Here is a 13,400-nt window from a genome sequence, read left to right as displayed (position 1 = left end):
AGAAAAAACAAAAGAAAAAAAAGGGGGGTGGAGTATAAAAATCATGCATGCAGACACGTATTCAGAATGCAGAAATTATGGTGTAAATCGGCCCTTACAGTAAGGAGCTCCAAGTACAAAAAAAAAAATTGTATGGGAATTTTCTTCTTGAACTTACTGGATGCAAGCATTTTGTTTTGAAAGACTTTGTACATACTAACATGCATTGACGGTTGTGCTATGTGCATTTGAACACATGATCCTCACGAACACTGTGAATTCTTAAGATTATTCAAAACCCATGAAATATTGCTGCACATTAGTTTAACAAATTGTGTATTAGATCATTTTTCTTGCCAACTGTGGCAAACCTGTAGCAACCCCATTTTGAGAAGTCTGGAATTAGAACATATTGTACCCAAGGCTTTGAAGCACAAGTACGACCACCCTGAGGCCTTACCCAACATGACATATATATCAGCAACTTGATGGCGGGAGTTTTGTAAGCCTTAAACTGCATTCACACTTGAGGGATTTGTAGCTTGAAGTTCAAAAAACACTCAAACTTAAAAAAATCAATTGTTCTCTATGGTACCTCTACACCCCTGATCACGCAGACAGGCATCATAGAGAACAATTGATTTTTGTATTTTTTTTTTCAAGCTACAAATTGCTCAAGTGTGAATGCAGTTAGGGCAGAAGGAAAAGGTTTGGCATGCCAAAGTCCTATTCTTCCTATATTATCATGGGTTCTTAAAACGTTGTAAACAAATTGTAACATATAAAGTATAATATGCTCTATCCCTAGTGAATTAAATGGCCATTACATTTCTGAACACTTGGGTATTCATAATATATTAACATCTTACCTTACTCACATTAAAAAGCCAGCAACAATTAAGGACAATAGGGATTTGTTCCTAACATTTAAAATACCTTTAAATTTTGGCCATCAAATGGCAGGGAACCGCTGACCAATGTATACAGGATAACTCCAAGACTCCACACATCCACCTCAGGCCCATCATACTTCTTTCCTTGGAAAAGTTCCGGAGCTGCATATGGTGGACTCCCACAGAAAGTATCCAGCTTGTTTCCAAAAGTGAATTCATTGCTGAAGCCAAAATCAGCAATTTTTATATTCATATCGGAATCCAGAAGCAGGTTTTCCGCCTAAGCAAGAAGAGATGTGGGAATACACAGTATGTACACCAATAAAATTGACTGTCAAAATGAACCAGTAATAGATGGCTTTAAAGTATCTCTAGTCAGATATTTTGGGCACAGTAGGGAAAGGTTAGAAACTCTGACCAGATATTTTGTCTCTGGTGCTACTCAAGGGATTTATCCTCAGTTCCAGTCTCACGAGAGCAGAAAGTTAGAGCAAGCCTCTAACAGGAACAAATACGGTATAAAACACTTAAATGCTCTTTTTTTGCTGTTTTGGTCCCCTCTGTAGTTTTCTTTTCACTTCTTGTTAGGCCCCTGTCACAAGGTGGAAAATTCTGTTCCTATCAGCACAGAGGTTCCCTGCTGATCGGAGCATAGCGGACGGATGACACATCTATGCCTGCTCAGTTTCTGCTGAACGGACATAGACAGTGCCAACTTATTTTTTTTTCCTAGCAGATCAGATTGGACCCGGAGGTAGGCAAATGTACACAAGTCGTTTACATCCGCCTGTCCATAGAAATTGCATGGCTCTTCTGGCCAGATTTGCCTGAAAAATGAACAGGCAGACCTGATTGGATCGCCCATATGAAAGGTGCCTCAAAGTGACAAAGATGGGAAATTAACTGAAATCTCCAGCAGGAAACAGCAAGCAAACGTTGACTGAGATTCTGAGATATGGATAAAGATACACTTTAACAAAATCAGATCATCTCTTCAGTACATGTGTAAGGCTATGTTCACACTAGCTTTGTTAGCAGGCGTTTGGGAAGCGTTTTTAACGCTCCTCAAACACCTATGAAAATTCTACACATGGCAGCACACAGTGATGTTCACATTGAAGCGTTAGCGCTGCGTCGCGGCAAAATTGACGCCTCATGTAGAGTCAGGAGGAGTTGAAGCAACCCATTCAAGTCTACGGTGACGCTCCTCAAACACCTGGCAGGCATTTGCGGGGTGGTTGAGGGGCGTTTGCGGAGCGTTAATACCATTAAACTTCATTGTAGGCGTTTGTGGTGCAGTTTTAATGCTTAGCAAATGCCTTTCAAACGCCTCTAAAATGCGTATAGGGCTCTATAAAAACGCTTCCCAAACATCTGTCAAACGCTATAGGGGTGTTTGGCAAGCATTAGAAATTAGTCAAGTGTGAACAAGCCCTAACAAATGCTTTATAAAGATAAAGGGGTTGAATATACTGTAACTGCATAAAAACATAGCTGATCGAAATAATATCAGTAAATTCTTTATACACACAATTTTATGGATATATTTTACAGAAGCATTAACCTAGCAGACTGCAAGTGGGAACACAAAAACAGGTCAGATGGTGGTCAATGGCAAGCCGAGTGAATTTATCAGTGAACTAATGTCATATGCAAGTGGAAAGCACCTGAAAGCAATCTGAGTGTACCCATCAACACTAGCTCTATTACAATTCCTTTATTACTTTATAAACCAGTGCTGGAAAATTTTTAAAGCAACAGCTCTACTGATCTCCAGAAAGCACTATTTCTCAATGTAACATGATACAGGTCTGCAGTGAGGACACCATTACTAAGCGTCCTTTCACACGGGTATCATCAGTTCAGTCACGTTTTTTGCTAAGAAAAATCTGATGAATGCCGATTCAGGTTACATCCGTTTGCACATCCGTTTTCAGCTCAGTTGACATAACTTTACATCATTCTTTTTTTATGCTGCTGAAGAAACTAGTCATAGGTAACAAAAGTATAAGCCCTATAAATCGCACAGGAAGGCCCATTTCACACAGGTGCTCAGTCTAGAGCCATCGGTCAGTTTTTCAGATGGATCCAGATTGAACCACAATGTAGGTCTATGGGTGAGTGGATGTAAATGGATGATCAGCTGTTTACATCCATGTCCATTTTTTTTTAATCAGAACAGCCAAATGCCCAGATCCAATAAAACAAAACAGAACAAATGTAAACGGATGCCATCTATTTACATCCATTCTGTTTATGTAGGTTTTTAGACAAGAAAAGTTTTATGCTTATACATTTTTGTCACCTCTGATTGGTCTCTGCAACAACTAAAAAGCAGATGCAAAGATGGATGTAGACTGATGTAAACTGAACTGCAAACTGATTTAAACTGAATTGAAAACGGATGTGCAAAACTAAATTTGGTTTTTCTTTGAAATACATGACTGAATGGATGATTCCCATGTGAAAGGAGTATTCCTGTGCGTTTCATTGCAGTGCAATCTGAGCCTATTCATTTTGAATGGGCTCAAATCGCACTACCTCAGACAAATAGTAGTGCATGAACTATTTTTGGAAAAGCACTGCAACCAGGTCGCATAGTACTTTCGCATAGTACCATGCACAGCATTTGTGACCTGCGTTTGGGGTGTTAACTTTACAATGACACCTGCTGCAGATTTAAACGGCAGTGTCTTTTGAAAGTGGCCTGGGGAATGCAAATGGAACGCAAATTTCCCGCACCACTTTCTAGATTGAACCTAGCCTAAACAAAGGTTTCTTGCCAAAAAAACTAACAAATGTGGAGGACATAAACAGACATCCATTTATGTCCACAAAAAAAAAAAAAAAGGTAAAAAAGACACAGACGGTTTCCGTTCTTTTCTGCAGACATAGCCTGGCTTGGATGTAAATGGATGTGCATCCATTGACATATGCCCGCCCATAGAAAAAAAACATTGTGATTCAGTCTGCATCTGTCTGAAAAACTGACAGACAAATCCAGACTGAGCGCCCATGTAAAAGGGCCCCACAGGGTGCATTAAAACAAACTCTGGTGACTGAAAACAGACTGTTTAAAATGTAATCTGGAAAAGAGGTTACATATGAATATAGTGAAAATCTACAAAGATGCTGGATATGGAGTCATATAATATCTATTATTTTCTCTTGCTGTTTTACATCATGCCTCAACTTGAGTCAATAATGGAGCTCCCTGGGTCAAAATTAGCAGAGCATCTTTATTACAAAAGGGCATATATAGCAAAATTTCTGAATATTTTTTTTTTTTTTTTAAATTAATGATTGGTCACTTAACTGCACAGTGCATTGCATGGCAGAATTGTTAGAGGACATAATTCCATAAGAAAAATCACTAGAAAACACAAAGTAAAAAGACATGTAACAATACCTTTGCATACACGAATAATTTCTTACCTTTAAGTCTCTGTGTACGATAAACTTTTGGTGACAATACTGCACAGCAGAAACAATCTGGAAAAAAAAAAGTGACATGTAAACCGAACCGTCACCAAGGACTGAAGTAACGATATTAGTTTGTTTCTGCTTTCAAAGTGGTGTACATGGCAAGTTCAATCTTGTAGTTAAGAGCATATTTTTTCAATGCAACACTGCAATTATACCAGACTCCTATACAAAAAAGCCAACAGTACACTTCTATTCTCCCAACCTTGCAATAAATCAAAAACTTGTCATTCATATCCAGGACTATGGTTCAAAAAAATCTCTTAAAAGAAGTAATGTGTGCTTCCCCCAAAATCTAGTTAAGGGCTCATTTACAAAGCAATAGCGGTGTTCAATATGCAGTTCTGAGTGTGTGTATACGTGCATTTTTAATGTGTAATGTTTTTTACCAAGTTGCAATTAAATTTGTTTGCTTTGTGTTTCAGCATGTTTACGTGCAATAAAAAAGTAGGATGCTGGGGGGGTTTTTTGAGGGGGGTTTAAGACATCAAGTCACCATCCCTGACAGCTTGCAGTGGGGAGATGGAACTTGACCTGTCAGAAAACACTTGCCATGGTGCACCATTTTATTCCCCTCCACAAAGTACTTTGCCCCCATTCCTCCCCAAGACATCAGCGACATATAAAAATATCCACATGGTAATACAGTAGCCGATAGACCTGCCAGTGACTTCACTTGCCCTCTTTTCCTTGCTCTCCTGTGGATAAGCAATGAGGCTGGGGAAGGGTGTACAGCAAGAAGCTAAGCTACTGCTGATCTGAACTACCAGAAATCTGTGGGTGTGGAGGGTGGTATGCTGCAAAGGATCAGAATAGCTGGGAACGTGCATACAGATTTTGCTTTCGGAGTTGCTGATAGTCTATCATTCGTAAACTGGTGCTGCAGGCACTGTCATAGACTAGGCCAAATCACACCCAAAACCACGACACATTGGGATTGATTTACTAGAACTGAAGAGTGCCAAATCTGGTGCAGCTGCGCATGGTAGCCAATCAGCTTCTAACTTTAGCTTGTTCAATTATACTTGACAAAAAAAAGCAAAAAAAAAAAAACCTTGAAGCCGATTGGTTTCTGTGCAGAGCTGCACTAGATTTTGCACTCTTCAGTTTTAGTAAATCAACTCCATTATTTTAGATTGCTTGGGAGATGTGGTACAGAAGTGGAGGTGTGAAGAAATGTAAATCACTGTACACCGCACCTGCTTTCCGATTCCGCTGACGAAGTTTGCATGCCCTAGTCTAGAAAGATTTATTGCCTTAACAGTGACAGAGTGGAAAGTAACTGACATATTTAAATAATCTTTCAGACATGCGGAAAAAATATTTGTAGAGAAAAAGGAGTATACTTATGAGCTATCAGAGCCATTTTAAATTTTTTGTACACATAACATACAAATTGTAGGTCTGAAGATTACCTAAAACACCCAAAACATTTTCCAAAAGCGGGAGACCCTGTACAATAAAATGGCAGTTGCAATTTTTTCTCTGTCACACTATAGTTATACTACCGTTTATCAGTCTACGTTTCCAGTAAAAAAAAAAAAAAAATGAATTATTGCACACAAAGCGCTATACCATATTTTCTGTTAAAATATAAAAGATGAAGTTGCATTGAGTAAATAGATGCCAAATATGTCCAGTTAGAGAAGTGATTTTCTACATGTAGAAAGCTACCTGATTTACTTTCACAATAAAGACAGCAACCAGAACTAAAAAGCAAACTCCTGGCTCTTATAGCAGCTGGGAAGCTGTTTACATGCTGGCGCTGCTGCAGTCTTTAATTTTTAAAGAGCACAAACCAAAGTACAACTTCTCCTTGGTGCTTCTGCAACTGGTGCTTCAAAAGGAAAATGAAAAACAAAGTTCCTACATTTTCTTTTGCTGGTCATAATCACTAAGAGAAAATCACCCACTATCATTGGAAATTGCAATATATTACTGCTGCATTTATCTGTGGCACTGCACACTGGACAAATAGAAAATGATTTGTGTGAATTCAGAAATGTTTTTCATTTCCCTATTATCCTGTGGGCAAGCGCACAGTGTTCGTGACCACACTGTCAATATACAGCACATATCACAGGCAAACATTAAGCCTGGTGTCTCATCGATCGACTTTGGTACAAGCAGCCTGTCAGATTTTTTTACATGCGATTGCTGCTGGCTGCTATAGCAACAGTAATCGTGCTCTGCAGGTCAGGAAGACTCCCTGCTTGCAGAATAAAATAGCGCGGCAAGAGGGATTCCCCCCTATCAACACGGTCAGTGTGGTGGAAGGAAAGAAAATCGAATCATCTATGGTTTGCTAAAGAGAGGTAAATAGAGTACCTCTGGACCGTGTCCACCAACTGAGGTCGTAGCAAACTCTCCCCTTCCTTTATAAGAACAAGGGGAGAGCTAGGTGACAAGACACAACCAGTGTCACAAGTATTTCAAACGTTGCTAATCAAAGCCAGGGTTTCAAAGGTTGATAATTGCAGTTAGTGTCACAGCTAGGGTTTCCAAGTTTGCTAATTATTTTCCATGCCCTTATTTTCAGCACTGCTGATCACAGCCAGTGCTTCCAACACTGATGGTTACAGCCAGTGCCAGGATATCCAAAAATGCGATTGGTAGTCAGAAAATCCGCTGCTAGGGAAAGAGAAAAAAAAAAAAGCACCCCCATACTCCAGAGGAGCAGCAGAATGTGTTTGGGGATATAATTGTAAGTATGCCCACGCTGTGTGTAAGAAATAACAGCTAAATGATAGCTTTGGGGGAAAAAAAAAAAAAAATCAAAGCTCTTCTTACAGGATTAGGTCTGATGTACTCAAGTTCTCTGCCATGTGCTCATTTGTGATCTGGTATGTCCAAGGGTACTACTTTTTTCTTATTTATTATTATTATTATTATTATATATAAATATCCCTAAATTTGACAAGGCACACAACACTTTTGGTTTATGTTTCCATAGTTTCTCCAGTCATTATACTCTAATTAAATGGGCTCTGAATGCTGTATAGCAGACTTTGTCTTATCTATGCATTTGACTAGGTGCATGTCTGTCAGAATATATATTGTTAGTTAATTCCTATTATATGCTGGCCATACCAATAAAAAAACTCTAGTAAAGTTAATTTACTTTTGTCATATTCTGAAAAATTGTGGCAAAAGGAGATCTTTAAATTATTCGATATGCCTTTTACCAAATACTTTAGAGTTGTCTACTTTCCAAAAAGGACTAATCTTGGGGGTCTTTGCAATGTCTCGGCTATTTAGCACCTCAACAAATGCGATATGCAGTCACAAAATCAGGGTTCATAAAAAAAAAAAAAAAATTATATATGTATTATGATATCTATATACACACACACACATATATATATATATATATATATACACACATATATATATATATATACACATACATACATACATATATATAAATAAATATAATCACACATACATATACACACACACACACACACACACACACACACACACACACACACACACACACACGGAAATAAGTATTTGATCACCTGCTGATTTGAATGTTTGCCCACTCACAAAGAAATGATCAGTCTAAAAATCGAATGGTAGGTGCATTGTAACACTGAGAGACAGAATAGCAACAAAAAATTTAAAAGAAATGCATGTCTAACAAATTATGCACTGATTTGCATGTTCATGAGGGAAAAAAGTAATTTGATCCCCTTTGCAAAACATGACTTAGTACTTGGTGGCAAATCCCTTGTTGGCAATCACAGAGGTCAGACGTTTCCTGTAGTTGGCCACCAGGTTTGCACACATCTCAGGAGAGATTTTGGCCCACTCCTCTTGGCAGAGCCTCTCCAAGTCATTATGGTTTGGTGGCTGATGTTTGGCAACTTGAACTTTCAGCTCCCTCCAGAGATTTTCAATTGGATTAAGGTCTGAAGACTGGCTAGGCCACTCCAGGACCTTAATGTGCTTCTTCTTGAGCCACTCCTTTGTTGCCTTGGCCGTGTGTTTTGGGTCATTTTCATGCTGGAACACCCATCTACGAGCCATTTTCAATGCCCTGGCTGAGGGAAGAAGGTTCTCACCCAAGATTTGATGGTACATTGCCCGTCCATCGTCCCTTTTATGCGGTGCAGTTGTCCTGTCCCCTTAGCAGAAAAACACCCCCAAAGCAGAATGTTTTCACCACCATGTTTGTCAGTTAGGATGGTGTTCTTGGGGTCATAGGCAGCATTCCTCCTCCTCCAAACACGGTGAGTTGAGTTGATGTCAAAGAGCCTGATTTTGGTCTCATCTGACCACAACACTTTTAACCAGTCCTCCTCTGCATCATTCAGATGTTCAGTGGTAAACTTCAGATGGGCTTGGACATGTGCTTTCTTGAGCAAAGGGACCTTGCGGGCACTGCAGGATTTCAATCCTTGTCGGCGTAGTGTGTTACCAATTGTTTTCTTGATGCACCAGACCTAGGGAGACTCACAGTTGTTTTGTTTCTTCCATTTACGAATGATTGCACCAACTGTTATCACCTTTTCACCATGCTGCTTGGCGATAGTTTGGTAGCCCAGTACAGCCTTGTGTAGATCTACAATCTTGTCCCTGACATCCTTGGACAGCTCTTTGGTCTTTGCCATGGTGGAGAGTTTGGAATCTGATTGTTTGATTGCTCCTGTGGACAGGTATCTTTTATACAGGTAACAAAATGAGATTAGCAGCACTCCCTTTAAGAGACTGCTTCTATTCTCAGCTTGTTACCTGTATGAAAGACGCCTTGTAGCCAGAAATCCTGCTGAATAATAGGGGATCAAATACTTACTTCACTCATGAACATGCAAATCAGTGCATCATTTGTTAGACATGCATTTAGTTTGAATTTGTTGCTATTCTGTCTCTCAGTGTTACAATACACCTACCATTCGATTTTTAGACTGATCATTTCTTTGTGATTGGGCAAACATTCAAAATCAGCGGCGGATCAAATACGTACTTTCTTCACTATATATATATATATATATATATATATATATATATATATATATATATATACATACATACATACATACATACATACACACACACATAAACAGGTCCATATATATTTGGACATTTGGACACAGGCACAATTTTAGTTTTTTTCAGGTACAAACACATATTCAAGCCATAGTTCTATAATGGATATGGTCTGAAAGTGCACACTCTCATGTTTAATTTGAGGGTATGTACATCCAAATTGGAGGAAGGGTTTGGGAATTACAGCTCTTAAAAGTAGCCACCCCCCCCCCATTTTCAAGGCACCAAAAATAATTGGACAATTGAATCAAAGACGAATTTATGGCCAGGTGTGGGCTACTTCTTCGTTATTTCTTCATCAATTAAGCAGGTAAAAGGTCGGAAGTTGATTCTAAGTGTGGTATTTGCATTTGTAATCTATTGCTGTGAACCTACATCATGCGTTCAAAGAAGCTGTCTATGCAAGTGAAACAGACCATTGTAAGGCTTAAAAAACAAAACAAATCCATCAGAGAGATAGCAGCAACATTCGTAGTGGCCAAATCAACAGTTTGGTAAATTCTGAGGAAAGAACGACACACTGGTGAGCTCAGCAACATAAGGCAGGGACATCCACAGAAGACAACATTGGTGGATGATCACAATTAAATATGGTGTACCCTTCCCTTATTCACAAACTTCCCCAAAACGCATATAAACACTTAAACCCCAATAAAGTGTAATAATCTTATGAAGTATGCTTAGTATCCCAAGTATATAAATACAAATAAACCCCCTAGTGCAAAATAATGACAATTAAATACGGTGTACCCTTCCCTTATTAACAAACTTCCCCAAAACACATATAAACACTTTAAACCCCAAAAAGTGTGATAATCTTATGAAGTATGCTTAGTATCCCAAAGTATAAATACAAATATAATAAGTGCTCTAAACAAAAGACCCACAAACAAAGAACAACTGAAGACAGCTGCAGTTAGAGCCTGACACAGCATCAGAAAGGAGGAAACCCAGTCTTTGGTAATGTTCATGGGTTCCAGACTTCAGGCAGTCATTGCCAGTAAAGGATTCTCAACAAAATATTAAAAATGAACATTTTATTTATGATTATATTCATTTGTCCAATTACATTTGAGCTCCTGAAAATGGTTGCAGTTTCTAAAATTTGTACTTTATATGTTTAACCCCTTGAAGTAAAGCTGAAAGTCTGCACCTCAAATTCATTTGGATTGTGACACTTTAATTTATTCTGGTGGCATGCAGAGCCAAAATTATGAAAATTGACCAAATATATATGGACCTAACTGTATGTACACACACACACACACACACACACACACAGACACACACACAAATATAAAAAGTCTACACACCCCTATTAAAAATGTCAGGCTTCTGTGATGTAAAAAAATGAGACAAAGATAAATCATTTCAGAACTTTTTCCACCTTTAATGTAACCTATAGACTTTACAACTCAGTTGAACAACAAACTGAAATCTTTTAGGTGGAGGGAAGTAAAAATAAAAAACTAAAATAATATGGTTGCATAAGTGTGCACACCCTTAAACTAATACTTTGTTGAAGCATATTTTGATTTGATTCCAGCACTCAGTCTTTTTGGGTATGAGTCTATCAGCATGGCACATCTTGACTTGACAATATTTGCCCACTCTTCCTTGCAAAAACACTCCAAATCTGTCAGATTGGAAGGGAATCTCCTGTGCACAGCCCTCTTCAGATCACCCCAAAGATTTTCCACAGATTTAGGTCTGGGCTCTGGCTGGGCTATTCCAAAACTTTAATGTTCTTCTGGTGAAGCCATTCCTTTGTTGATTAGGATGTTTGCTTTGGGTCATTGTCATGCTGAAAGATGAAGTTCCTCTTCATGTTCAGCTTTCTAGCAGAAGCCTGAAGCTTTCGTGCAAATATTGACTGGTATTTGGAACTGTTCATAAATTCCCTCTACCTTGACTAAGGCCCCAGTTCCAGCTGAAGAAAAACAGCTCCAAAGCATGATGCTGCCACCACCATGCTTCACTGTGGGTATGGTGTTCTTGTGGTGATGTGCAGTGTTGTTTTTGCACCAAACATGTCTTTTGGAATTATGGCCAAAAAGTTCAACCTTGGTTTCATCAGACCAGAACTCATTTTTCAACATGCTTTTGGGAGATTTCAGATGGGTTTTTGCAAAATTTAGCTGGGTTTGGATGCTTTTCTTCATAAGAAAAGGCTTCCGTCTTGCCACCTACCCCATAGTCCAGACATATAAAGAAAACGAGGAGATTGCTGTCACATATACCACACAGCAAGTGCTTGCCAGATATTCCTGCAGCTCCTTTAATGTCGCTGTAGGCCTCTTGGCAGCCTCTCAGACCAGTTTTATTCTCATCTTTTCATCAGCTTTAGAGGGACGTCCAGTTCTTGGTAATGTCACTGTTGCACCATATTTTCTCCACTTGATGACGGTCTTCACTGTGTTCCGTGGTATACCTAATGCCTTGGAAATTATTTTGTACCCTTCTCCTGACTGATACATTTTAACAATGAGATACCTCTGATGATTTGGAAGCTCTCTGCGGACCATGGCTTTTGCTGTAGGATGCAACTAAGAAAATGTCAGGAAACACCTACTAGAACAGCTGAACTTTATTTGGGGTTAATCAGAGGCTCTTTAAATGATAGCAAGCGTGTACTGACTCCTATTTAACATGAGTTTGAATGCGATTGCTTAATTCTGAGCACCACTACATCCCCAGATATAAGAGGGTGTGCACAGTTATGCAACCACATTATTTTAGTTTTTTATGGTTACAGAAGGTTTGCTGTGTCTCCCAGCACAGTCTCAAGAGCATGGAGGAAATTCCAGGAGAAAGGCAGTTACTCTAGGAGAGCTGGACAGGGCCGTAGAAGGTGCTTAACACATCAGCAGGACTGGTATCTGCTCCTTTGTGCAAGGGGGAACAGGATGAGAACTGCCAGAACCCTACAAAATGACCTCCAGCAGGCCACTGGTGTGAATGTCTCTGACCAAACCAACAGAAACAGACTTCATGAGGGTGACCTGACGTCCTCTAGTGGGCCCTGTGCTCACTGACTGGCACCACACAGCCTGATTGGCTTTTGCCATTGAAAACCAGAATTGGCAAGTCCACCACTTGTGCCCTGTGCTTTTCACAGATGAGAGCAGGTTTACCCTGAGCACATGTGACAGACGTGAAAGGGTCAGCATGACCGTTTTGATGGTGGGTCAATAATGGTCTGGGGATGCATATCCATGGAGGGACGAACAGACCTCTACAGGCTAGACAATGACATCTTGATTGCTATTAGGTATTGGGATGAAATCCTTGGACCCACTGTCAGACCCTACGTCGGTGCAGTGGGTCCTGGGTTCCTCCTGGTGCAAGACCATGCCTGGCCTCATGTGGCAAGAGTATGCAGGCAGTTCCTGGAGGATGAAGGAATGGATACCATTGAATGGCCCCCTGACCTAAATCCAATAGAACACCTTTGGGATATCATGTTTTGGACCATCCGACGCTGCCAGGTTGCACCTCAGATTGTCCAGAAGCTCAGTGATGCCCTGGTCCAGGTCCGGGAGGAAATACCCCAGGACACCATCTGTTGTCTCAATAGGAGCATGCCCAGACGTTGTCAGGCATGCATACAAGCATGCGGGGGGCCATACAGGACTACTGAGTACCATGTTGGGGTGTCTTTGAATTCAGTCCTCCGTAGGTTGATAATTTTCAGTTCCATTAAATGATGGGGCATCCTTACGTTCCTAACACATCACACACACACACCATAATTTATAGGAGTTAAAACATTCCCACAGACTAAATAATACACACTTACAGGGCTTTTACCAAAGAACGCAACAGAACACATATTGGTCTAAATGTATGAAGAACATTTTTTTACATAGGTTTTGTAAAACAGAAAGTAAAAAAGGAATTTGCTTTGTTGAAAATCTTAAATTTTTTTCCCTTTAGAATAGAATGAAATTAAAACCCAGCGATTATTATATACCACCAAAAGTAAGCTCTGTT

The 13,400-nt window shown here is 39.6% G+C and overlaps 1 protein-coding gene across 8 annotated transcripts in view; it reads right to left on the bottom strand.

Moving 5' to 3' along the window:
• The window catches only part of MARK2 (microtubule affinity regulating kinase 2), a 207,644-nt gene that overhangs the window by 62,429 nt on the left and 131,815 nt on the right, over positions 1-13,400 (bottom strand). For all 8 annotated transcript variants that reach the window (XM_089652805.1, XM_089652803.1, XM_089652802.1 and 5 more), the window contains 2 exons: positions 4,308-4,364; positions 916-1,152 (listed from right to left, as the gene is read on the bottom strand). In XM_089652805.1, coding sequence (XP_089508931.1) covers positions 916-1,152; positions 4,308-4,364 — 294 coding nt within the window. The remainder of the gene's footprint in view (positions 1-915; positions 1,153-4,307; positions 4,365-13,400) is intronic.

Source organism: Staurois parvus, unplaced genomic scaffold (assembly GCF_062004578.1).
Source record: "Staurois parvus isolate SC_StPar_1 unplaced genomic scaffold, SC_StPar_1.0 ptg000694l, whole genome shotgun sequence".
In the NCBI taxonomy this organism is placed as follows: Eukaryota; Metazoa; Chordata; class Amphibia; order Anura; family Ranidae; genus Staurois; species Staurois parvus.
The sequence above is the reverse complement of the archived record's forward strand: the minus strand, read 5'-3'. Positions and strand labels throughout refer to the sequence as shown.